The sequence below is a fragment of the Humulus lupulus genome, chromosome 2 (genome assembly GCF_963169125.1).
Source record: "Humulus lupulus chromosome 2, drHumLupu1.1, whole genome shotgun sequence".
Taxonomy (NCBI): domain Eukaryota; kingdom Viridiplantae; phylum Streptophyta; class Magnoliopsida; order Rosales; family Cannabaceae; genus Humulus; species Humulus lupulus.
The window spans coordinates 180,182,949-180,209,681 of NC_084794.1; the positions used below are offsets into that span (position 1 = coordinate 180,182,949).

Consider the following 26,733-nt stretch of genomic DNA (forward strand, 5'->3'; position numbering starts at 1 on the left):
AAGTGGATGGGGACTGTTCTGAATGAAAAATATTTTAGACGCACTGAAAAATAACGTCTTTCGCATCATAAACCCCTAAAATCCACAGCCACAGCCACAGCCACGGCCACGGCCAGCCATTTCATTCTCATTTCCAAACTCCACTGCTTCCCACTATTTGGGTTCATTTCCCTGTAGAAAAACTCCCGAACCATTTCGCGTTTTTACACCGTTTCCCACTCGAACCCATCCCACCATGCCTGAAACGGAACCAGGAATCGAGATCCTCCGGGCCTTCGAGCTCCGTCTTCTCCGCTGCACCCTCCCTCCTACCACCTCCGATGATGATTGTATCACCCCCTCTCACCGTATCCACTTGCTAATTGCCGACTTGCTGGGCTTCATTGAAACCGGTCGCTATCTTCAAGCTCTGACGTCCCCCGACGCCGCGCAACTCATCTTCAAACTCACTGATTCCGACCCGGTCGACTCGCTCGATGACAGTGCCGAGTACGCCGAACGTGTGTACTCTGTGCTCCTGAAGCGAGTGGAATCTTTCTTGTCGGAAGGCGATGATGGCAAGGAGAAGGGCTCCAGAGTTGTAATCGTTATGTGCATGGCGGTCGCGGCATTTCTTTTGTTCACTCAATGTAACACGACTGGGTGAGTGGTACAGCTCCGAGTTAATCAAGCATTCATTATAAATTTCCTATTTTTAATTGTAATTTAGGTTTTTTTTTTTTTTTTTTAAATTGTTTTGTTTTTAGACCGTTGGAATTATTGCCAAAATGCCCTCTGCCATTTATAGAAAGCAAAAGTGCAGATAAGTTTGTAGAGTGGGATAATTGGGCTCGTAATTACCTCATGTCTGCTGGGTCTGACTTGCTTGGAAAGTTCTCTAATCTTCAGGTACTATTATTGTTGTCTTTTAATTAAATTTATGTTTAAGCTATTTTCTAATCTAGGCCCAGAAAAATATAATTACCTAATTTAATAGATTTTATTTTCAGTATAAGTTAGATGTCTTTGTTTGTTTGTTGTTTTTTTTTAATTTTTTTTTAAAACTGACACATTTTTTTCAAAAGTACCTAGTGTTTGCCAATATGCTGTTAACGAAGGCTAAAGACTTACTATTCCAAGGGAGGAGTGCCTCAGCTTTAGATGGGCTTAGGAGCATTTCATGGTGGCTTGCTAGAGTTCTACTTGTTCAGCAGAGAATTTTGGATGATCGGTCTTCGTCATTGTTTGATCTATTGCAAGTGTTTACACGTGAAACTTTGCTTCATTTTGGCACATTGGAAAAAGTAACAAGTTATTGGGGTGACAGTTTGCATAAGGATGAGGGTTTAGCAATAGTCTCAATGCTTCATTTAGAAGCTGGGATAATGGAATATACCTATGGGCGAGTTGATTCTTGCAGGTGAGTAATTATGAAATTATTTCCTTTTTCTGTCTGCAGCTTACATATTGTAATTTGATTCATCAAACTATTGTACAGTGTTTAAGAAATCTTTTGAGGCCTATGCCTCTAGACTTGATCTGCCAATGTCATTGTTTAACGATTTTGAAATGTTACAAGAATTTTTAGGTTTTTTTTAGCTGCTTAATTTTGTTTAAGAAAATGTGTTTTGTTGTGCATGAATCAGGTTGAATTTTGAATCAGCTGAAACTGCAGCTGGACTTGATATTTCTGTTACTGGCGTTCTTGGTTTCCGTACTTTATATCAGGTTAATAATCTATGCATGTAATTGTAATTTTTTTTTCTTTCTACATTTGAGTTTTTAGCATGATGTGGCCTCAAATAGGTTGAACCAAAGGCACAAATGGTACTTGTTGCGAACAGAAACTCATCAAACAACAATGAAAATTGTCAATTGGATAGCAGTGGCCATTCAAAAAAAGAGACTAGTAATGATGAAATGTATGAGGCCTCTGACATTCTGATCACCCCAAAACTTTTAGAGAGTGAAAATGGACACAGAACTAAAGAAGGCATTCAAGTTGGCACTAATTCCCCTTTGAGTGCAATACATCAGGCAGTGATCCTGGCTAAATGTCTTCTGATTGAGAAGAGCACTCGACATGATGACATGCAAAGTAAGTCGTTTAAGTTTTTGTTAATGTAGCTATCTCTTTCTCCCTAAGTAACAAATCAAAGTGAGGTGATTCTAGGCTACAAGAATTGCTGGTGCTTTGGATTCTGCTAAAACTTGATTTATAAGTTTTGATGTTGCTTTACTGCAAAATTAAAACACCACAGCACTTACGTGGTATCTGAATTGGAAGCTGTAATATCTTCCTTGTTACTTGGTGAAATTAAATGGTAGATTATGATGCAATGGGGGTATATTTTGTTTTCATTCAATGTTCATTACGTATATACTGTTTTATGGTGACATATCTTTATGTTCTCTCTATACATTACATGTGTATACGAACACATATATGTACCATGGGATACTGCAGGTATTTATTATAAGTTACAACTATATCTTTATATTTGTGGTGAAATTATGTATCAATTTTCTAATTTTTCCTTAAATCTTGAGTTGTTGTGAGGTGACAAATATTGGATTTTGATATTCCAATTCTCACCTTTTAGGTGTGAGCTGGACAATAGGGGCAAAATGAGAATGTTAATTAGGTAGACTGTTACCATACACGATAATATATAAGAATAAGCTCAGAGCATGTTATAGGCCCAAAACATGGTAAAAAATGGCTACAATTGAGCACTGCAGTCATAAGTGTTTGAATTCAAAACTTTCTGCTTTGATGATGCCATGATTTAGTTTATACCAGTAGTAGTGCTCCCAAAATTTTTCAGCTATTCAGAGGTGTGCCAACAAGCAGCCCTACATTAGATTTTATTTCCTTAAACTTGAGTCTTATTTGTGTGAGATGCCTTTTTTCTTTTTGAGTATGAATATATGGTGGTTGGTAACTTGGTGGTGATATCCTGCTCTCTTGATCCTGAACTAAGTTCATAGTAGTTGAATTTGTTTGATAGTCATAGTTTTTGGACTTTCGTTGGAATATTTACTTAAATTTTCTAGGGCTATTTGTTCTTGAAATGTTCCTTGCCTTTACTTTGTATTACTTTTTTTTTTGGAAACAAAATAACTTTTATTAATAACGAAAGTATTACAATACAAGTTGGTAAAGTTAGATATTGGGTAGCTATTTGGTTATGCAATGTCAAAGAGTTCAAAGGAATGTTATTTTCTGATTTAGCTAGAGATTGGAGTTTTCTGTTGTAATTATCTACAAGTCTTATTTTCAATCAGACTTCTGTTTTCCCATTTATTAATACGAGAATTTTTTTTCCTTTTAAAAAATATATACTTTCAAGTAATGGTTTCATAAGGCATGTGTTTCTTGCTAACTATATCATATTCAGTGAGACTTCATTAAGGAGCTTAATAGCAAAGCAGTATAAGGTCTTTCTTGATTCCTCTTTCTTTGTATAGTGGATTTCTCATCTTCTAGATTTCGGGCTTACTTTTGTTGGCTGTAAATTTTAATATTGCTTATTTCCTTATTGATACTTATTATTGTATTAAAAACAGTATTTTTTTTTCTCACACTTTGTTGGAGGCCCAATTTGATAATTATTCAATTTCTTCACTTTCTTTTCCAGGGTGGGATATGGCTCCATACATAGAGGCAATTGATTCTCTAAAGTCATCATGCTTTGCTGTAAGTAATCAGTTACAAAAACCACATTTTGGTGGTCTTTAACTCATAAATAACAAGTTCCATTTCTTATCCAAAAAAACTTGTCTGGCTAACGCCAGCATTGAGGGAGTTAACCTCAAGTAATAATTTGTTTTGGTTCCTGTTGAGTGTGCATACCTTGAGTAAAAAACTCTTTATGTTTCCTACTGCTTTTCGTCCAGAGGCTAAAAATATTTGCTACAATATTCTGTTTTTGACTTTAACCATCATCATGATATTTCTTAAACAATAATAAATTGAAAAAATGCCGTTGTCTATATTTTCTGCGGAAGGCGTATTTTGTAATTTTGTTAATTTCTTAAGAGTTCGATATTAGTGGTTCCTCAAAAAATTTCTCTCTAAACTTACTTCTCATGATCCACACACTCCTACTTGGTATCTAAACTTAACAACTATAAATTACCAACAAAGGGAAAATAAAAATAAAAGATCACTAAACTTACATGTGATGGATAGAGATAGAATCTCACTTTCTTCTAGTTTAGAAGTATGTTGTGCAGGGTGTTCTTAATTTTTCTCCACACTTATGTTTTTTTTTCTTCAGTGGTGTGTTCTGGTTACTAATTTGGTATGTTACTTCAATGAGTTTTTCATTTTTTTAAAGAGCTGGCAATTGCAAAGCAGTCATTGATTATAAAGTAAAATAAGTATATCTGTTGGGAACTTTTCATGAGATTTTATAAAGAAAAAAGTAGTAGATGCAGATGACAATAATCTGACAGTAACAGATGCAAATGAGGTTATAATTATTTAATTCCATATTAAATGTCTTCTCAGTTATAGGGTTTTATTGTTGTGAATTAGCAAAGTGGTCTTTTTTTTTTGTTTTTCGCAAAATTAGATCATTAAATTACAAAAATTAGCGCTTCAACTCCAATGTTCAGTTGTGGGAGGTATATGCTGATTTACAAGTTTAATGGACTATTGTAAATCTACCACAAAAACAAGGAGGTAAAATTTCAATAATTCGTTATAAATTTTACAATGTGGTTTTAATTGCTATTGTTTTGTAATTTCATTGACTTGATTGCCAAATTTATTTTTCAATGACTACATTGCCGGCAAGAGGGTAACCATGCCGAAAAAAAACACTGAAGTGAGTGATTCTACTCTATTTCATAGTTTCTTGATGTTGCTTATGTGTTCAGGCATAGGCTTTTGTTCTTGGACAAATTGGTGTTATTGTTGATGGTTACATTTCTAGGTTTTCTTCGACATTTTGGCAGAAGGGTCTCTTTGCAATAATTTTTCTTTTTGTTTCTTGAAATATGGTTGACTTTTCGCTGTTTAGTTGTTAACCTTGCAACCTCATCTGTTTTATTATTATATGGGTTTATACATTTTTAGACCCTGTGTTTTGTCTCATTACCTGTTTGAATCCTATATTTTGACAAATTATTTTTTGGACCTTGTGTTTTGTAAAATGGTTCAAATAGGCCTCTAAACTTGATTTTGATGAACAAAAAAATAAATATAACAACACAGTTATTAGGCAGAATGACTGTATTTTTGTTTTGAGTTGTTAGTTTGATGAATTATTTGTGATTTTAGTTAAAAAAACTTTGATCAAAATCGAGTTTAGGGATTTATTTGAACTATTTTAAAAAACACAGGGTCCAAAAAGTAATTTGTCAAAACACGGGGTCCAAATAAGTAATGAGTCAAAACACAGGATCTAAGAATGCATAGACCCTTAATATATTAAAGCTATGTTTCTCACTAAAATGGATAGATTTCTATTGATTTTGTTTTTCATGATCATTTAATAAATATCTGTTATTTTATCAGGTTCGATGTTTTTGTGACACCTTACGCATTCGATGGGAGTCAACTCGTAGTCGCACAAAGGAACGGGCCTTGGGGATGATGGAAAAATTGGTATGACTCAACTTTGTTAATGTCTGTTTTGATCTTTGAGAAATTCGAGCTTTTATCTGTTGTGATTGCTGGGTTTCATGTGTTCAAATCATTGCAAGAAAAGTTACAAGAACAAGATGATTTATCAAACTTCCAAAGGAAAACTAATTGCATTTATCAAACTTTCTAAGGAAAACTAGAGGATATATGCTTCATGAGACTCAATACTTGAAAAATATGCTTCACTTATAAAACATTGGAAATATATTCTAACATATTTTTGGACACAATTACACTTGGAACATATTTTTAGGATTTATGCATTTATGCTTATTGCCTGCTCCATAGTTCAAGTAAATCTTGTCACTTTGTTTTAATTTATTTTTGAAACATTGTGAGTAATAGTTGATAATTATTTATGTTCAAATATCATTTATTTCTTAAATCTTAGAGATTATAATATTATAGCATATATAACATAGATGATGCTAACTCGATACCACCTTGATGCGACTTGGATGTTAGTTTTATAGATGCTCTATGAAGCTAACTTCTATACTAGGTCTATGCCAACTCTATAGATGCTCTACAAAGCCATTTATAGAGCTGGAATGAATGTTGGGACGTGTATTATCTCATTCACCTGTCACCATGTCACCAGTAGCATTTCATTCCACACCCTTGGATTTTTATTTTGAATTAATACAGGCAGATTTGTTACAAACAAAAAAATGTAACATTTCATTCTGGGTTCAACTTGTTTGGAAATGGAACTATTCTGTAGATTTCTTGGGCAACTTACTTAATTGCTAGCTGATTGATAGCCATGGATCATTTAACGGAATGTATAAATGATAAGCGCCCAAGGCAAACAGATGTTTAATTGAATAATTAAGTACACATGGACATTCATGAATGCAGTTTTTGTTGATGAGTATGAAATGGATTTATATTAAGATAGTTTTTTTTTTCATGAAGATAGTTATGGTATGTAGAAAATGATAATAAATTTTGTGGAAAGTTATCCTCCTTTAAATAGGCACTGCACAGGTATAAGCAAATTTTGGTATTGAATCCCAAATATTCTAGTGTAATTACATATATTCTAGGGTAAATTAGTTAGTCTAAATAAGCTCAAGTTTTTATTTCAAAACAACTTAGGAAATAGATATTTTATATAGGAAAAACTAGGGTGACCTAGCCTATAATGCCACTGCATAATATCATTGTTACTAGAAGAAATACAACCAGAAACAAAAGCTTTATTCACTTGAGCAGAATGAAATAGATTAATACAATACAGCCTACTACATGCCTTTGCACTCCCAATCATCTTTCTCGAAGACATATCCTAAAAAGTACAACAAAGTGGTGAGAAAGAGGCAAAATATTGTTGATCTTGAGTGATTTTACTGTCACAAAGAAGATTACAAGATAGATTGGAGACATGAAGGACATCATAAAGTGTAATAGAAATGGATAAACATATAGACCCTAGGGAATCATCAACATTCTTAATTTTTTGAGTACTTGGACAGGAGTGTGTGGTAAACTGATGAGAGTGACCAGTCATGTGATTCGAGGCCCCCGAATCCACAATCTAGGCAAAGTTTTGAACATTGAAGGCAGCAGAGGTACCTGGATTTGAAGAGGATGATGGATCAAATAGGTTCCTTCTTATCGTAAACTATGGCTTCATGGTCAAATTCCAAGGTGGTTCTCTATGGTAGCATGGTCTTCTCCTAGGGTTTCTCTTGGTGGAGGAAGAGCTACTGGAAGCCTAGAAGTAAAATAAGTCTTGGTTGGGGAACAAAGTGACTTATAATGCAGCAGTAGTAGTGGAGGTATTAAACAGCTGATGGAGTTGGGTGATCTGAGCTAGAGTGAATGGGAAAGGTTCGGATGGAGCTGCAATCAAGGCCTGGCCTTCCGAAGGGGCACGAGCAAAGGAGTCGGCTTAGGTATCATCAGTGATAGAATCTGTGAGATTCAAAGTGGTAGGATTGGGTAGAGTAGCCATGAGAAAAAAAGGGCTGCGAAATTTCTGAAGAGGGAAATCTCTGATACCATGTGGAAAATTAGCCTCTAATAATTTTATTGATAGAGATTAAGGCCTTTAGTATAAATAAATCTGGTATTGAGTACCAAATATTCTAGAGGAATTACATATATTTGTAAATCAATTGGTCTAAAACTAAATCTAATTATAGTAACTCTCCAATTATACAACTTAGTTTCCTAATTGGAAAGATACTGAGTAAATGCTCAATATACAATATTTTTTACAAATTCACTGTTTTGTTTCTTATAATAATTAAAAGTATAAATCAGGAAGAAGAAAGATAGAAGCATAGTATGATTGAGATAAAATACTCTCTGATATATTTTCTAATAATCATATTTTTACAGCTCATATCGTATTTAAATAATATTTACTTGATAAAATAATAATAACAAACAATCCTACAAAGTAGGAAAATATCTTAACAAATCCTACAACCTTGACCACGTCTACACTCCCCCTCAAGTTGGATAGTACACATTGTACAATCCTAGCTTGTCTACAAAAGTTTCAAACACTGGTTTGAATAAGGCTCTAGTTAATACATCAACAATTTGTTGGGATGTGGGCACATAGATTATGCTGATCGTTCCATCATCAATCTTCTCTTTGATGAAATGTCGATCTACTTCAACATGCTTAGTTCGATCATGATGAACCTGATCATGAGCTATAGAGATTGCTGCCTTGTTATCGCAGTATACTTGCAGCGAAAATTCAGACTTCACACCCAACTCCTTTAGAAGCATATCCAACCAAAGAATCTCACAAATACCAAGAAAAGTAGACCTAAGTTCCGCCTCAGTATTGCTTCGTGCTATGACAGTTTGTTTCTTACTCCTCCACGTCACTAGATTTCCCCAAGCATAAGAACAATAACCCGAAGTAGATCGTCGATCACTAACCAAACCTGCCCAATCAGCATCAAATAATCCCCTTCCGGGAGTACCCTTTAAGTATTTAAGAATTCGATAAACTACATCAAGATGACTTTTTGATGGTAAATGCATAAATTGGCTAACACAACTTACTGCAAAAGCGATGTTCGATCTTGGATGAGATAAATAAATAAGCTTTCCCACTAACCTTTGATACTAACCTTTGTCCACTGGCGGATCATCACCACTGAAGCCAAGTTTTACATTGGCATCCATTAGTGTTTTTACCGGTTTACTCCCTAACATACCTGTTGTTTCCAATAAGTTCAGAACATATTTCCTTTGTGATACCGAGATTCCAGTTTTGTTTCTCGCTACCTCCATCTTTAGAAAGTATCTAAGATTTCCCAAATCTTTCATCTGGAAATTGCTTGCAAGCTTTGTCTTAATCTGTTCAATTTCAGCACCATCATCTCCTGTAATAATTATGACATCAACATATAGCAATTTTTCCACCTAACAATCTGTAGAAGGGAGTATGATCTGTTTGTGCTTGTTTGTAACCATGCTGCCTTAGTAAATCTTTCAAACCAAGCATGGGGAGATTGCTTTAGCCCATATAACGACCTTTTTAAACGACACCTTTCCATTTTTTCTTTCAAAATCAAATCCTGGTGGTAACTCCATGTAAACTTACTCCTCTAAATTACCATTTAAGAAGACATTCTTAACATCTAATTGTTGGAGAGGCCAATCCAAGCTAGCTGCAAGAGATAGTAACACACGGATAGTATTAATCTTTTCTACTGGTGCGAATGTCTCTTGATAATCTATCCTATATGTTGGGTGTATCCCTTTGCAACTCACCTTGCTTTATATCTTTCAATTGAGCCATCAACCTTGTATTTTACTGAAAAAACCAACTTACATCCGACTGGAGACTTGCCTTGTGGCTGATGTACAACTTCCCAAGTGCCATTCTTCTCAAGAGCTTTCATTTAATCAAGAATAGCATGTTTCCAGTCATTGTTGTGCATTAATATGAACATAAACTGAGCATCCAAACACACGAAGATCCAATTCAGAAAAAGTAAGAGAATCTGGAAAAAACTTTTGCAAAGTGGATAAAGGAGTTTGAAATTTGAGAACTTTTGATGGCATTCTATTAATTAAAAAATAGGGATATTTGCGGCATAAGTACCCAAAATTTGGGGTTTGTAACCGGCATGGATCCAATCTTTTTTTTAAGTGGGTAAAGTACCTAAAGTTAGTAAAACTGTAATTCCGTTATTTCCCGTCAGTTGAGCTCCGTTACATGATGACTGGACCAACACGTGTCACTCCGTGATTGGTCCATCTCATAAACATTTTAAAAAAGTCATTTCAATTAATTTTAAAATTTTAAAAATAATATAAAATTAAAAATAGTTAAATAAACAAAATTAGAAATACATTTTAAAATTTTAAACTCCATTGATCTCTCTCTCTCTCTCCCCCGTTCTCTCTCTCTCCCTCTGGCTATGAGGGCCTTTCTCGTGTCCTGGTGTTGAAGAGAATGGATTCAGAGAGTGCTTCAACAACATCTGAATTTGTGTCATGCAAAACAACAGAACCAAATATTGTGGCCACGGGGCTTGGGTGAGGCGCAACAGATGTCAAGGATCAAAATTTGGGGCCACGGGTTCTGCGAACAAGGTGCTAGTGCTTTGCATTTCTCGGCACCTAGGTGTTGCTCTCAAATGCAGGGTTGCACGGAGTGGTGGATCTGGGGTGAGGCTTGAGGATGGTGGAGCACGGATCTGGGTTCGCTGCAATGAGAGACGCGCCTGGGGTGCACAGAAGCAGGTGGGCTCACGATTTCTGCACAATGGATTTAGACGGTGCTCACGAGGAGGGGTGGCAAAAGTCGACGGGGTGCTGGCTGGCGACTGGGTTCTCGCGAGGGAGGTCTGTGGGTTTGGGTGCTTGGGGATCTCTGAGTTGGGTTCTGGGTTCTCGTGGGATCGCATGGAGGTGCTTGGGTTGGTGCGGGGGGAGAAAGAGCTGGGTTGGGGAGGGATCTCTGAGCTGGGTTCTGGTTGTATGCTTGAGCTGGGTTCTGGGTTCTCAGTAAGGGATAGAGAGGGAGGGGGAGGAGGGGGGGGGGGGGGGGGGAGATCAATGGAGTTTTAGGGTTTAAAATTTTAAAATGTATTTTTAATTTTTTTATTTAATTATTTCTAATTTATATTATTTTAATTATTTTTAAAATTAATTAAAATAATTTTTTTTAAATATTTATGAGTTGGACCAATTACGTAGTGACACGTGTTGGTCAAGTCATCATGTAACGGAGCTCAACTGACGGGGACTAACGGAATTACAGTTTTACTGATTTTGGGTACTTTACCTGCTAAAAAAAAGATTGGGTCCATGCCGGTTACAAACCCCAAACTTTGGGTACTTATGTCGCAAATATCCTTAAAAAATATGCTGTTAAGAGAGAGAGGGAGAGGGAGAGGGGGAGGGGGGGGGGGGGGGAGATCAATGGAGTTTTAGGGTTTAAAATTTTAAAATGTATTTTTAATTTTTTTATTTAATTATTTCTAATTTATATTATTTTAATTATTTTTAAAATTTTAAAATTAATTAAAATAATTTTTTTAAATATTTATGAGTTGGACCAATCACGTAGTGACACGTGTTGGTCAAGTCATCATGTAACGGAGCTCAACTGACGGGGACTAACGGAATTACAGTTTTACTGATTTTGGGTACTTTACCTGCTAAAAAAAAAATTGGGTCCATGCCGGTTACAAACCCCAAACTTTGGGTACTTATGCCGCAAATATCCTTAAAAAATATGCTGTTAAAAGTGCATCGGCCCAAAAACACTTTGGAACATGAGAACCAAATAAGAGGGACCTAGTGACCTCTAAAAGATGACGATTCTTGCGTTTCGAAACCCCATTTTGTTGAGGAGTTTGAACACAAGAATTTTGATGAAGCATACCATGTTTAAGAAGAAAATTTCCAAGGACAGAATTAAAATACTCGGTTCCATTATCAGTACGAAGAAACTGAATATTGGTATTACATTGAGTTTTAATCGTAGCATGAAAGTTTTCATAAATAGTAGAAACTTCTGATTTTTCTTTCAATAAATAAACCTAAGTAACACGTGTATGATCATCAATAAAAGAGATAAACCACCTTTTATTAGAAATAGAGGAGACACGTGAAGGCCCCATAAGTCACTATGAATTAGTGAAAATGGTTTTGAAGGTCTATATGGTTGAATAGGAAAGGAAACACTAGTGTGTTTAGCAAGTAAACAAGTTTCGCAAGAAAAAAACTCATGCTTATTAAACAGTTTTGGAAATGAACGATGTAAATACGAGAAACTAGGATGACCAAGACGGTAGTGAAGGAGCATCACTTGCTGCCTACGTGAAGAAGAAACTAAGACAGACAAACATGACTTATTCGGAGGCCGGTCACACACAAAATAGTAGTCCAGAAATAGCCTTAGCACTCCCAATCGTTCGACTCGAAGTTTGGTCCTGAAAAAGACAGAATGTGTGAAATTGACGACACAACAAAGATCAACGGTTACTTTGCTAATAGAAAGGTGATTACACGACAAACTCGGTACATGGAGAACATTTGAGAGAAATTTTTTTTCACCAAGTCTTACTGCACCAACACCTGCGACATGGATAAAAGATCCATCTGCAATCTTGACGAACCGATTTCCAAAATATGGTGAATCTTTGGAGAAAAGAGAGTGATTACCCGTCATGTGGTCAGAGACACCCAAGTCGATAATCTAAGGTGCTGATTGAGAAGACCATGCAATGATAGTGGAGAGGGTAGTGCCACTAGTCATCAAGGAAGTTGAAGATCCAGAAAGAATTTTTGTGAGTTGATCGATTTGAGTCTTGGAGAAGGGCAGATCCGTTCCAGCAGTGATTGAAGGAGTAGAGGAGGCTTGAAGACTCTTACCATCTGTACCATTGGTGCCACGTAAGTGTTTAGGAACCCAGTCACTTGGCTTACCATGAAGCTTCCAACAATTGGCTTTCGTGTAATAAGGACGTTGACAATGATCGCAATATTGAGCGGGCTTCTTTCTGTTATGACTGTCAAAATTACGAACTACCAATGTAGAAGAATCCACTGAGGGTAGTGAAGGTAGCATAACAAGTTTTCAACTCTCCTCGTGACGAATCTCAGAAAATATAGAATCTAGAGACGGCCGTTTAATACTGAGGATACGTCCACGGACGTCGTCAAGACGACTATCAAGTCCAACAAGAAAGTCATAGGTCCGCTCACGAGTGAGAATTTGACGATAAATTAGTGTCTTTAGCATCATGCCAAGTCTAAGGAGAAAATAAATCCAACTCTTGCCAGAGTTTTGTTAACTTATTAAAATACTAAGTAACAGAAGATTCACCTTGACGAAGAGATTGGGACTGAGTTCGAAGATGGAACATTTGCGAAGAATCTTCAAGATCCGAGTATGCTAAAGGGACTGCCTCCCAAAGCCCGAGCTGTAGGATAAAGAAGGTAAATTTCAGCAATCGAAATCGAATTTTCCATGGAGTGTATCAGCCACGACATCACCATGGAATTATTGATATCCCAAGCAGCAAAAGCAGGGTCGGAGATAGCAGGCTGAGCAAGGGATCCATCAATACATCCTAACTTGCCTTTGCCTCTGATGACTAACTGTACTGAACGAGACCAGCTGAGAATTTTTTTTTCATTCAGTTTGAATGAAGATATTTGCAGAGTTAAAGAATTCTCAGAGGAAGGTGGTCCTATTGCTGGAACAGGGACTGTGGGAGTAATTGTGGAGGACTGTGGGACAGCGTCTGTAGATGTGTCCACATCAGTGTCTCCACTTACTCCATTGTTATCCATATCTCCCTCAACTGAAATATACTTTCAATGCTCTGATACCATAAAAGTATAAATCAGGAAGAAGAAAGATAGAAGCACAGTATGATTGAGATAAAATACTCTGATATATTTTCTAATAATCATATCTCTCTGATATATTTTCTAATAATCATACTTTTACAGCTCTCATATCGTATATAAATACTATTTACATGATAAAATAATAATAACAAATAATCCTACAAAGTAGGAAAATATTTTAACAAATCCTAACAACCTTGACCATGTCTACAATAATACATATAAATAAGCCAGAAATAGGATAATTTTCTGATATTTTATTTCTTTACACTAAACATGTGTTTATACACATACAAGGTTATCTAAACCAAGAAAAGAATCACTAACTTTAATATAGAGAAATCAATTACCTTCCAAGAATAAGAATAGCAGTCAACCATTTAGCTAATTTACAGCTATACAAGAACATTCCTAAAACAGGAAACTTCTTAAAATAGTTTGATTTTTTCCCACAAAATATATGTACATATTAAGCATGATTGTGACAATACTAACTTAGAATCCACAATTCTAAGACCTTCGCCTTCTTATCAAAAAATAAATATACAATCCCTGTTCACCACAAATTGATTATTAAAGGTGGACTTCAATTCATCTTATAAAAAATAAATAAGTACTTATTTTTTGATAAGAAGATGAAGGTTTTGATTCAACTTATGTAGTCCTGTTGACAATTTGTTTTTAAGGGAGGGAGGGAGGTCTTTATTAACATTTTATTTACTTTAATAGGATGGCTATTTATATATTTTATTGCATTTCAAATCTCATACTGACTATTTTTTTTATTTAATGTTTTAGGTCCAGGGGATGTACGAATCTTCTCCAGGAGTGGCACAAAGGATTCCACTTTGTTATGGGGTTTGCATCCCAACAATTGCTTCCTTGCGGAAGTATGATTCTCTTTTATTATACGACTGAATAATAAAATATATTATATGATTATATGATATATTCTCTTTTATTATATGATTCTCTTTGTTATGGGGTTTGCATCCCAACAATTGCTTCCTTGCGGAAGTATGATTCTCTTTTATTATACGGCTGAATAAATTAAGGACCTTTTTTTCCCTAACATTCGTTCCCTGGTGCCAGTACTTATTTAGGGACTGGCTGATTGGTCACCATGTTATTCTCCAAATTTTGTTCTATTTTTTCCTCTTTCCTAATAGCTATTATTTCTTGCTTACTCATATTTTCTTCGTTTGGTAATTTTTTAGAGAATATGGTGAACTTTTAGTTAGCTGTGGTTTAATTGGAGAGGCATTAAAGATTTACGAGGATTTAGAGTTATGGGACAGTCTTATTTTTTGTTACAGGTATGACATCACTTAATGGCTAATTCAAATTACTCTATTTTATTTTGATATATCTTCTGTTGCTGTGAGTGGGAATTTCATTAAAAGTGCGAAATGCATATGCATCACAGCTTATTGAAGAAGAAAGCAGCAGCTGTTGACGTCATCAAGACTAGATTGTCTGTAACACCCAATGACCCTAGGTTATGGTATGTTCAATTATCTTTTGCCTTTTTATTTCTTAAACGTTACCAAACATGTTGCTCTCTCTCTCTCTCTCATGTTTTATATGGATTTATTCTCACTGTCTATTGAAACTGATGTATATAGCAATACAAAGATGCAATTTATTATCATATTTTAAGCTCTTAGATTCAAGCATTGTGAAGACTAGATTGGGAGGTTATCATTAATTATGTTGCTAATGTTGTAAAATAGATTTGGCCACACTCTATGGTGATTCCGCGTATCTCATAAAGAGTGATATTAGTTATTTTTAACTCATAAAGAGTGATATTAGTTATTTTTGGAATGATAGTTGTGTTGCTGGTCCTGGTTATGATCAGATGCATTTGGGGAGGTACAGCACATTTGTATATGCTTTTCTTTGGGGGTCTTTCTCACTGTTCTTAAGAAATATATCTGTAAATTTTTCATAGGACCTAGTCACAGGCTTATTGTTAAATCTGGTGCTGTTGACTTTAAAAATAATTGTAGACAAATTTTAGATGACCTGGTAAGGGCACGTTTGTTTAAAGGGATGAGACTGAACATATATATTTGGGCCCATAGGAGGATTGGTCTTCCAATAGTCTCCAACTTAGGGTATTATCCCACCGAGTGTGGGCTAAATAGTCCCAGATAGCTTCTTATTTTTTTAAATATGGGAGAGTGTGGGTTAATATATATACTTCAAACAAATTTTAAAATTATATACGCATTTTACTTAAAAAATGCTATTGTTGCAATTTTTAAACATTTTTTAAAAAAAAATTACTAAATTTTAAATCTTTATTATTATTATTTTTTTAATTGTTAGAAAATTATAACAGTATAGTATCTAGATAGTCTAATACAATCTCAATAAGTAGTCCACTCCTGTATGCCAAAAGAACCCTACTAGTTGAGCCTTTGGCCTTTTTCGTAATAATGCTATCTTCAACTTTTCTATGTTGAGAATCTGATGAGAGTTTTATGCAAGTGAATTGTAGGTACCAGCACCTGAATTAACTAAGTCTTTGCTGAAATAGTGATAACTTGGATCACATAGATTTTTTTTTCTCAGTTTGTCTTGAAGTTCTATTTCAATATAGATGTTTCTAAAGTTCTTTTCATTGGTCCTCTTATTTGTTGTCTACTTGCAATGACCAGTGAAAGATTCATAAGGTGCAATTTATCTGACTTTTACAATCATTTAACTTTCTAGGTGCTCATTGGGTGATTTTACTAATGATGATGCCTGCTATGAAAAAGCATTAGAAGTTTCAAGTAATAGGTCTGCTCGAGCTAAGGTGATAAAATTTCTAAATTAATTTTCTATTGAGTACCTTGTATGTCTCTCTTTATGTTTTCTATTTTACAGCGCTCTCTCGCACGTAATGCATATAATAGAGGGGAATATGAGGCATCAGTGGTTCTTTGGTATATTTTGAACAGCTTTGCACTTCTTTATCTAGTTATGTATATTTGATTAACTTTGTTTATTATTATGACTTATGAGTATGATGTTGTTTACTTGAGTATACCTCAGGGAGTCTGCAATGGCCTTAAATTCTTTGTATCCAGATGGTTGGTTTGCGCTAGGATCTGCTGCATTAAAGGTAATTTATGTTGTATTTTGATTTTCATGGTTTTGGTCTCATATTTTGTGAATTTTTTAGGCTATTATCTTATAAAAAATCAAGTGTTATTGCATCTTTTTTTTTTTTTTGATTTATTGCTGAATAAATACTACAGGCTAAGGATATTGAGAAAGCACTGGATGGCTTTACTCGTGCTGTTCAACTTGATCCAGAAAACGGGGAGGCCTGGAATAATATTGCTTGTTTGTATGTTTCCTTGTCATTACAGTAAAGCCAGTCTTTGTACTCAACGTTAATACTTGATATTGTATTGCCATCTTAGGATATTTGATATTTTATTTATGGGGGAAAAAAACCAGGTTCCTAGTTTTACTCTACAATATTTGAGAATCAGGTAACTCTCGCAATTGAACCGTTGAGGGTACAATACAAGATAGTGATGTGCACTAAGATATTAGTTAATTCTGATGGGATACTAATCCTGACGTGACCTTTTTTTTATTTACTTTTTTATTGATACAAAACTTGAACCCTGAGTCAATGACCAGCCCAACCAATTGCGCTAATTGACAAGTATTTTATTTTTATTCATGTTGGTCAAATGGAAAAATGCGTGCATGTTAAACCTCTGTTTTCAGGGCAATCAATTAGGTCAGATGAGAAAGTTAGAGTTAGGATAAAAATGAGAAATTGTTTTCAGGGCAGTCTAAGCCCCTTCTTAAAGGATACAGAGATTTCTCATACCAACATTTCATTTTTCTTGTAAATATTTTACATATTTGCTTTGGGTTCTTTTGCCAACATACACAGATTTCTCATACCAACATGTAAACTTTATTGTAAATATTTTTTAAATGCCGTTTTTGGGTTATATTGTAGGGGCCATCGTTTGCCAATATTCATATTTGCATGTGTCATTGTTTAAGCGTATCAAATTATGAACAAGTGACGATGACCGACTTTAAAGTTTCTTTTGACTATTAATGTACAATTGTTTACTTATAGAGGAATCATGTATGCGATTATATTTATGGGGAGTATTGTTTGAAACATTTATACTACTATGTTTCTTGGTAAATAATCTTAACCATAACTTTTGCAGGCATTTGTTCCGGAAAAGAAGCAAAGAGGCTTTCATTGCTTTCAAAGAGGCCCTGAAGTTTAAGTTCTGTCTTCCCTCAATTGATTTTCAGTGTGTGTGTGTAAACAGAAATTTTCTATTGTATCACAATTAAAATATATGTTGACTGAAACCTTTTGACTTGCCAGACGCAACAGCTGGCAATTGTGGGAGAACTTTGGCCAAGTTGCTTTGGATCTGAAGAACATCAGCCAGGCAAGTTTCTCTTCTTTCCTGCCTTTTAATTTTTGGGAATGTGGAGTTTTCCTATCTCCTTTTGTCCGTATGTAAGATATACTTTGGCATGTAAAGAACATCTAAGCCACTGATCTTGGCTGCTTGTTATGCATTATCGATATAACACTATTCACGCCAGGTGTCATTGCTAAGAGGCTTACCCATAGGCTCATTACTTCTTTTCTTTGGTTTAAAATGCAATATGCATATTGTTAATTCTTTTTCCACATTCTCAAATGTAACTAATATACTTCTCAGGTTTGAAGAGTGAAGAGTTATTACAAATATTTTTACATGACTTGCTTTCATTGTAGTTTATTGCCTCTTAGAGAACTTGAGAACTGTTCATTATTTTTATTTCACATGTATTACTCGAAAAATATTTATGGAAAATAACATAATATAAGCATGTTATAGTGAAAGGAGTTTATAAACTTAGTGTCCTAATGTAAAGCTACGCCCTATTTACAAAAGATTAATGCCCTATTTACAAAAGATAAATGACCTAAGAGGCTAGCTCAAGTGATTAGGCTTGTTGTTTGCTCGCACAATATCTATATCTGAGGTTTGAGTACCCTCCTGGACAACTACAATGCATTTATTATAATTTCCTACTCAAATTATTATAGGGTTAGGTGGGAGCTCTAGTTTTGAATTTGGGCCTGCTAAGTGAGTTAGGGGAGAGGATAAATTAAATTATAAAAAAGTGATGTCTACATGGTGAGCTTTTCATGGTTTGAAAGAAACGAAGAATTTTTGAAGACGTGACAATGGGGAAAGTTTGTGGGATAAAGTAAGACACTGGGTAACTTTTGGGTTATATAGTGTTAAAGAGTTTAGAGGAGTTTAAATCTCTGACCTAATCAAGAATTGACACTATTTTATGCAATCTTTACTTCAGTTCTGTTTGTTTCTGTTTTTTAGGTGGGTGTTTTCATTCTCTATAATCTTGTATTTATATATTTTATCATTTAGAAATGTATCCTGTTTTATTACTTGTATGTTTCTAAAATACTTAGTATGTTTCTTGTTATTATATATACTTATCAACTTCACAGTTGGTTGTTTGTTTTGTTTTGTTCTTCTATTTATTATTTTTGGTTAATGGTATAAACTTTGTGGTGCATAACTAAATAAATGGTTTGACCTATTGTTGTTGTTGTTGATTTCTTAAGCTTTTTTTTTTAGGCTCTAGAAGCTATTAGGATGGTGTTGGAGATAACTAGAAATAAAAGAGTTTCTGTCGAACTGTTGGAAAGAACTATAACAGAAGTGGAGAAAAGGGTTTCAGTTAGTTCGTCTTCCACAAAGATTGATGATTATAGTAATCAAGAGTCTAGCATAGATTCTGAGAATGAGTCAAGTGTGGAATCTGGGGAGGGTAGATCACGGGAAACTGAGCAGCTGGTCGATTTTCTTGGAAAAGTTCTACAGAAGGTAAATAAACTCAATAGTCCCGCTCATGCTTTTTTTGGATGTATTGAATATTGTAGTGAGATTTGAATCTGAACAACTCCATAGTCCATAGGACTCGTGGACATTTGACATGGACACTTTGATCGGAAGAGTAATCAAGAGATTTGGTTTGCTATTCATTCTATATGATGTGGACTATGGTGTTTAAATAGCATGCAAAAAACTGTGTATAAATGTGTTCTGGCATTCTGTCTCTGCTTTTGTGATGACAAGTTACAGTTGATAAAATTAAAAAGGAAGAAAAGCACGTTCAAGTATAATATGTTGAGACTAATCTGCTAATTGCTACAGAGAAGTAGGTTTGGACGCATTGCATTATACTTCCTATCATATTGAGCATTGTTAAGCCCAACTTTAGATCATTATTTTTAATCTAGCTGTTTTTCCATCTTATATACTTATTAATATAACCCCTTAAATATTTTCATGACATTTTTTTTTTGGAAAAGAAACGACAACCTTGTATCAAAGTAAAATGATCATACAAGGAAATGTGTAAAACTGCATCTAGAAAGAAGAAATGTTAGAATGATGTATTACAAAAAATTACTCCAATCCCTAGCTAAATCTGAAAACAAGGCTTACATAATTACAAAAGCAAGGGTTACTGTAGAAATATCATTATCAATACTTGGAGTTTTTTGTACAACTAAGTTTAGGTTGTAATTGACAGCTAAGTTTAGGTTGTATTTTTTTTCCTTTTTTTGTCTAGCTTTTTGTATTCAGCCTTTATATAGGTCATACTATTCATCAATAAAATCAGATTAGAAGTATTATTCACAAAATCTGTATGGTATCAGAGCATTTGTAGTCCAAAATTAGAAAATCTATCCACTTTTTCTTCTGCCCTTAAAAAAAATTAGGGTTTAGTTCTTTGAGGCTCAATCTTGGAAATCCATTTTAGAGTCGTCTTCTAATCTCACGACAGCTTGCCCCACCCCTGATCGGCAATACCCCAAAGTTGGGGGTCCAGAATAGTGGCACATGAGCCACACGCGCCGCCTCAACCTCCGGCAACTTATCCCACGTGCCGTGCGCGTGTAGGAGCGTGATTGCGCCTTCGGCCACCTTTCTCCGGCGTCTTCCTCCTCGGCACTCCCTGCTTCGGCTATGACTCTTTATCTGGGGTTCTCTCACGATTTCATCAAAAAGTTGCATCCTTGGCTAAGTTTTTCCTCTTCTAAGTGTGCATCAATTTTTTATTTTTTTTATATTTCTCTACTGTGCATGTCTTTGCTGCATAATATCATAAATAAAAAAATTAGTTCAAAAGTCAATGGTTACTCTAGCCAACTCCTCTTCCTCAGAAATTCAGTCTTCCTCAAAGATTCAATTTCCAAATTCAGTGACTACTCAATCTCAGTCACTAAATCTCAGAAATCTTTCTCCAAGTTCTTTATCAACCATTTGTCACAACGTCAGCCCCTTCTCAAAAGACCCAAGTCAACCACCTCTTAAACAACTTTCAAATCCTCTTCGACAGTTTATGCAGTAGCCAGACCCACCCTCAACCGAGGCAAATGTTAGTATAGTGTGTCATCAAGGTTCTACATCTCACACATTTATTGCAACCTCCAACAAAGGTGCTTGGATAGTTGATTCAGGGGCTCCTGACCACATGACGGGTGAATTACAAGTCTTCATCACCTTCAAACCATGTGTTAATTCCCACACAGTTAGAATATTGCTGATGGATCTCTCAAAAGTGGTAGGGACTGGCTCTTTAACATTATCAGATGACCTCCTTTCATTTGTTCTATTTGTCCCTAAACTAAATTGCATTCTTCTTTCAATAAGCAAACTTACTCGAGATCTGAATTGTGCAACTAAATTCTATCCAAATCTTTGTGAATTTTAGATTGAGGGCTCGGAGAAGGTGATTGGCAGTGGTGAAATGCATGATGGGCTCTATATTCTTAAGATTCTCCTAAAAGTAAACAAGTTCACAAATCAAGTTGTGGTAACCATTTCAATTTGGATTTTGTTTTCAATTCTGTCTGTTTCGAATGAAAATCTCATCATGTTGTGGTATTTTCAACTTGGACATCCAAATTTTAGTTATCTTGAAAAACTATTTCCTCAGTTATTTGTCCACAAAAGACCCAAATTCTTTAATTGTGAATTCTGTCAACTTGCTAAACATACTCGAAACTCTTATCCTAGTCTTCCTTACAAACCTTCACAACCTTTTTCGATGATACATAGTGATATTTGGGGACCCTCACGAGTAACAAATATTAATGGATGTAGATGGTTTGTATCCTTTATTGATGATCATACTAGGACAACATGGACAGTCCTTATGAAAGAAAAATCTGACACTGCTTCCATTTTTTAAAATTTTCCATTCCATGATTCAAAACCAATTTAACCGAAAGATCCAAATCCTGAAAACTAATAATGGAAAGGAATATTTTAACTCCATTCTTGGTTCATCCTTGTTTGATCAAGTAATTGTTCACATTAGTTCATGTGTTGATACTCCACAACAATTCAAAACCCCTACTCCATTCTAGATCTATCATGTTTTCAAATCATGTTCCTAAACAGTTTTGGGGGAAGCCCTACTCACAGCCACCTATCTCGTCAATCGTATGCCTAGCCGCGTACTACAATTCAAAACCCCAAGAAATCTGTTACTTGCAACATTCCCTCATATCTTAGCCTTCTCCTCAGATCTTCCATTCAAAGTCTTCGGATGTACGACTTTTGTCCATGTTTATGATCACAAAAGAACAAAACTTGATCCAAAGTCTCACAAGTGTCTCTTCATCGGGTATTCCAACACTCAAAAATGGTACAAATGTTACTCCCCAATTACAAAAAGGGTCTATAACACTATGGATGTCACTTTTTTTTAACATCAATCTTTCTTTCTCAAATCTGGTATTCAGGGGGAGCATTCACAGGAATATCAACTTTGGGAAATTCTTCAGGATCATCAAGCAATCAACTGGTCCTTCTTTGCCTTCTATGCCTATCCAACCAGATCAATCAACTGGTCTGTCCTTGCCTTCTTTTCCTATCCAACTAGATATCAGTCCAGAAAACTTATCCAACTTGTCCTTTTCTATAGTCAATCCGACCTCACCTTCCTCAGAAAATCCAAACACTCTTTCAAACTTACCACCACCTCAAACTCAAGCACAATTTGATATAGGTAACAAAGAACTTCGTGTTTATAGCAGGGGAAAAGTTGGGAATATGGAGATCAACATGCAAGACAAGAACTGTTCAAACACTCATCAAAGCCCTCTCAACCTTGAAAATCATGAAGGTAAGGATTCTGTGACTCATGAGTTAGTTTCTCCTACTATTGATGATCTCGACCTACCTATTGCTCATCGGAAGGGTGTAAGAACTTGTACCAATCACCCTATTGAAAAGTATGTTGCTTATGGGAAACTAATGCGTATGTACCGAGATTTTGTCTCTTCGCTTGATCTTATTCAGATTCCCACATACATTTATGAGGCTTTGAGAGATCCTAAATGGAAGAATGCAATCGATGAAGAAATGAATGCTCTTGAGAAAAATGGTACTTGCGTTCTCACTGAGTTACCTCAAGGAAAGCAGACAGTTGGTTGTACGTGGATTTTCACCATCAAGTATAATTCAGATGGGAGTATCAATAGATTCAAGGCTCGATTAGTTGCCAATGGGTTCACTCAATCATATTGTGTTGACTATCAGGAGACTTTTGCTCCCGTCGCCAAACTTAATATAGTAAGAGTTTTATGATCACTTGCTGTAAATTGTGATTGGTATTTATATTGGTTGGATGTAAAAAATGCTTTTTTGAACAAGGATCTCGAAGAAGAAGTCTATATGCAAATTCTACCAGGGATGAAGAAACACTCCAGTGGTCGAGTAGTGTGCAAACTTCTCAAATCTCTTTATGGCTTGAAACAATCACCTCGGGCATGGTTTGACAAATTTGCAAAGGTAGTTGTCAAACATGGATATACTCGAAGCCAGGCTGATCATACTCTATTTTTCAAGTTCTCTTCAACAGGGAAGCTAGCAATTCTCATTGTCTATGTGGATGACATAATCTTAACTGGAGATGACCTGGGAGAAATTTCAGATCTCAAAAGACTTCTTGCCTCAGAATTTGAAATCAAAGATCTAGGAACCCTCAAATACTTTCTTGGTATGGAAGTAGCCCGATCGAAAGAAGGAATTGTTATATCCTAGCGAAATTATATCCTAGATCTTCTAAAGGAAACTGGAATGACTGGGAGCAAGCTGGTTGACACTCTGATAGACCCAACCTGTCAATAATAACAATAACAGTTGCAAATGATAGAAACCAGATAGAAATCTGGGCAGCTTTTCATTGAACTACAGGAATTTGAGAGCCTGTGTCTCTCCAAATACAAAGTCTTACTCAATACATCGATACCCCTAATGTCTCATTTCCTCTCTCTTATTTCCCTACTGCCCGATACACCCAAGCATTCCCTGCACTTGCCCGTAGGCTACACAATTCACTTAACCACAATTAAAAACTAATTCCCTATACTGCCCTCGGCTGACTTGGCAGCTAGTCCACTCTTTCCCTTCCTTCTAGCATATACAAAAGTAAGTGGTGGCCTATCACACTCCCATGGATCCATACTTGAAAGTTAATCGAAGCCCGGATTCACGGATTCAACTCCAGTAGAGAGGGGGAGCTATTAAAGATTAGTAGGAAAACTAATTTATCTCTCATACTGGACTTGATATCGCCTTTATTGTCAGCGTTGTTAGTCAACATATGCACAGTCCTTGTGAGGGGCACTTGAAAGCAGTATATCGTATTCTAAGGTATCTGAAAATGACACCAGGTCTTGGTTTGCACTTCATAAAACACAACAACCGAGACTTGGAAGTTTACAGACTCTAGTTGGGCTGGAGAGCTGACTGACAAACGATCAACTAGTGGTTATTGCACCTATGGGGTAATTTAGTTACTTGGCGCAGTAAAAAGTAGTCTGTGGCCTTTCATGTCAGTGTTATTAGTCAACATATGCACAGTCCTTGTGAGGAGCACTTGGAAGCAATGTATCGTATTCTAAGGTATCTGAAAATGACACTAGGTCTTGGTTTGCACTTCAGAAAACACAACAACCGAGACTTGGAAGTTTACACAGACTCTAGTTGGACTGGAGAGCTGACACACAGACGATCAACCAGTGGTTATTGCACCTATGTATGGGGTAATTTAGTTACTTGACGCAGTAAAAAGCAGTCTGTGGTCTCAAGGAGTAGTGCAGAGTCAGAATATCGTGTTTTGACCTTAGGTATCTATGAAGGGATGTAGATCAAAAGGCTTATGAATGAATTAAGGTTTGACTCTTCCGAGTCCTTTAAAATGTACAGTGATAGTCAAGTTGCAAGTAGCATTGTTAAAAATCCAGTTCACCACGACAGAACTAAACATGTTGAAATAGACAGACACTTCATTTATGAGAAGGTGAATTCAAAGATCATTGAGCTCAATTACATTCCTACAAAGAAACAGATTGCCAATATCCTAACAAAGGCTTTATTAAGAACAAGTTTAAGTTTTGAAGAATTCAATTACAAGCTGGGTTTGCATAACATATACAACTCAGCTTGAGGTGAGTGTAGAAATATCATTATAAATACCTAGAGTTATTTGTATAGCTAAGTTTAGGTTGTAATTGACAGCTAAGTTTAGGTTATATTTTTTTCTTTTTTTTGTCTAGCTCTTTGTATTCAGCCTATATATAAGTCATACTATTCATCAATAAAATCAGATTAGAAGTATTATTCACAAAATCTACAGCTACATAGTTTTCTTTCATTAAATTTACTTTCTGTTGTAGGCAGTTCTAAGTGGGAGCGGAGTGGATATCTGGGGCTTGTATGCAAGGTGGCACAAGCTCAAAGGAGATCTCACAATGTGCTCTGAAGCCCTTCTTAAGCAAGTTAGATCCTACCAGGTATTATTATGTTTGTTTTTTAGTCTTTTTATCACCACAGCTGTTCAGTTTACTATTCTTGCTGGTTTTGTAATCAATATGTGATCTTTTTTAAGTAACATTACAGATGAATATTTGTTTGTGATGTTATACATCTCATGTTTGTTTGTCTCTCCATCCCATCACCAACCCCACTTTTATCGTATCTCTTTTAGGGATCTGACATATGGAATGATAGAGACCAGTTCCGAAAATTCGCCCATGCTTCCTTGGAACTTTGCAAGGTGTACATGGAAATTTCTTCATCTACTAGTAGCCGCAGAGAACTCTTTTCAGCTGAGATGCATCTAAAGAACACAATTAAACAGGTAATTAGAACTAGGAGAAAAGTAAACTTGGAGGTTGGAATAATGTAATTTTGCTTAAATTCTTGTACCGAAATTACTGGCTTAGCTTCTCATATTCCTTACCATGAAAGGCTAAAAAGGGTAAAGAACAAAAGACTAATAAGTGATAAATTATGGAATTTTAGGCCGTGGCCTTCTCTGACATGGAAGAACGCAAGGATCTTCAAGCTTGTCTTGAAGCAGTGCAGACAAAACTCCAATCAAATTCTGTTCTAACATAAACTGTATCTGCCAATGCTTTCGTGTACCAGGTTAGACTCCCTATGTTTGTTCTGTGATTTTTTTTTTGCTCAGAAAAATGTAGGTAAGACTTGTGCATTTAGTGTTGTTATATTTTGTACTGGGAATTATAATCCAGCTTGCTATCTAAGCAGTATATATATGTATATTGTATAATCCTGCGCACCATAACTTTGTGTCAAAATAAATAGTAACAAGTAATGGAAGAAAATGGGAAAGTCTTTTGTGTGTTATAGTCAATGATGAAATTACTGACATAAGGGAAAAATAGAAATTTAAAAAAAAATTATGGATATTACAGATATTTGTATAAAAAATATTAAAATTGTTCCTAATTTCCGCTGAAATATGAAACGAAATTGTTCTTACTTCAATCCTTGCTTATAGTTCATATTTCTCGTCGTAATTTGTGAACCTAGTTGAATAAGTTTAGGTTAAACCTAAAATGCATTGGATAAATGACGTTTCACCCTGAATTTGTACCTAAATAGAAAGCTTGTTTATTTTCTTTTCTAATGCAGGGTTTATGTGGCTGTGTGTGCGATACAATGTGGCACAGTATCTCTTGCTCGATGTATGTTGGCTGTTAATTTTTTTTCCCATGATCTAGATACAGATCATATTTCTCTTATATAATAAATGTGTAAATAACGAAAATTATTAGTTTTAACAGTTTTTTTTTTTTTTTTAAGGTTAACTTTAACATAATATTTTTATATTTAATAGAATATTCTTATATTTAA

The 26,733-nt window shown here is 35.3% G+C and overlaps 1 protein-coding gene across 2 annotated transcripts; it reads left to right on the forward strand.

Moving 5' to 3' along the window:
• The first annotated feature begins 8 nt into the window (after positions 1-8).
• LOC133818768 (uncharacterized) lies at positions 9-26,733 on the forward strand. Of its 2 annotated transcripts, XM_062251805.1 has the most exons (21): positions 13-642; positions 747-888; positions 1,065-1,399; positions 1,626-1,707; positions 1,786-2,077; positions 3,621-3,679; positions 5,507-5,596; positions 14,282-14,373; positions 14,701-14,799; positions 14,910-14,987; positions 16,205-16,289; positions 16,361-16,419; positions 16,529-16,598; positions 16,735-16,826; positions 17,683-17,745; positions 17,850-17,916; positions 19,126-19,374; positions 25,248-25,364; positions 25,559-25,711; positions 25,876-26,001; positions 26,512-26,733. In XM_062251805.1, exons 1-20 carry the CDS (start codon positions 236-238, stop codon positions 25,969-25,971), a joined length of 2,727 nt encoding a protein of 908 aa, XP_062107789.1. In that variant the 5' UTR covers positions 13-235; the 3' UTR covers positions 25,972-26,001; positions 26,512-26,733. The 2 variants fall into 2 exon arrangements, with proteins under 2 accessions (XP_062107790.1, XP_062107789.1); XM_062251806.1 differs by lacking the exons at positions 25,559-25,711; positions 25,876-26,001; positions 26,512-26,733 and having other exon boundaries at positions 9-642; positions 25,252-25,345.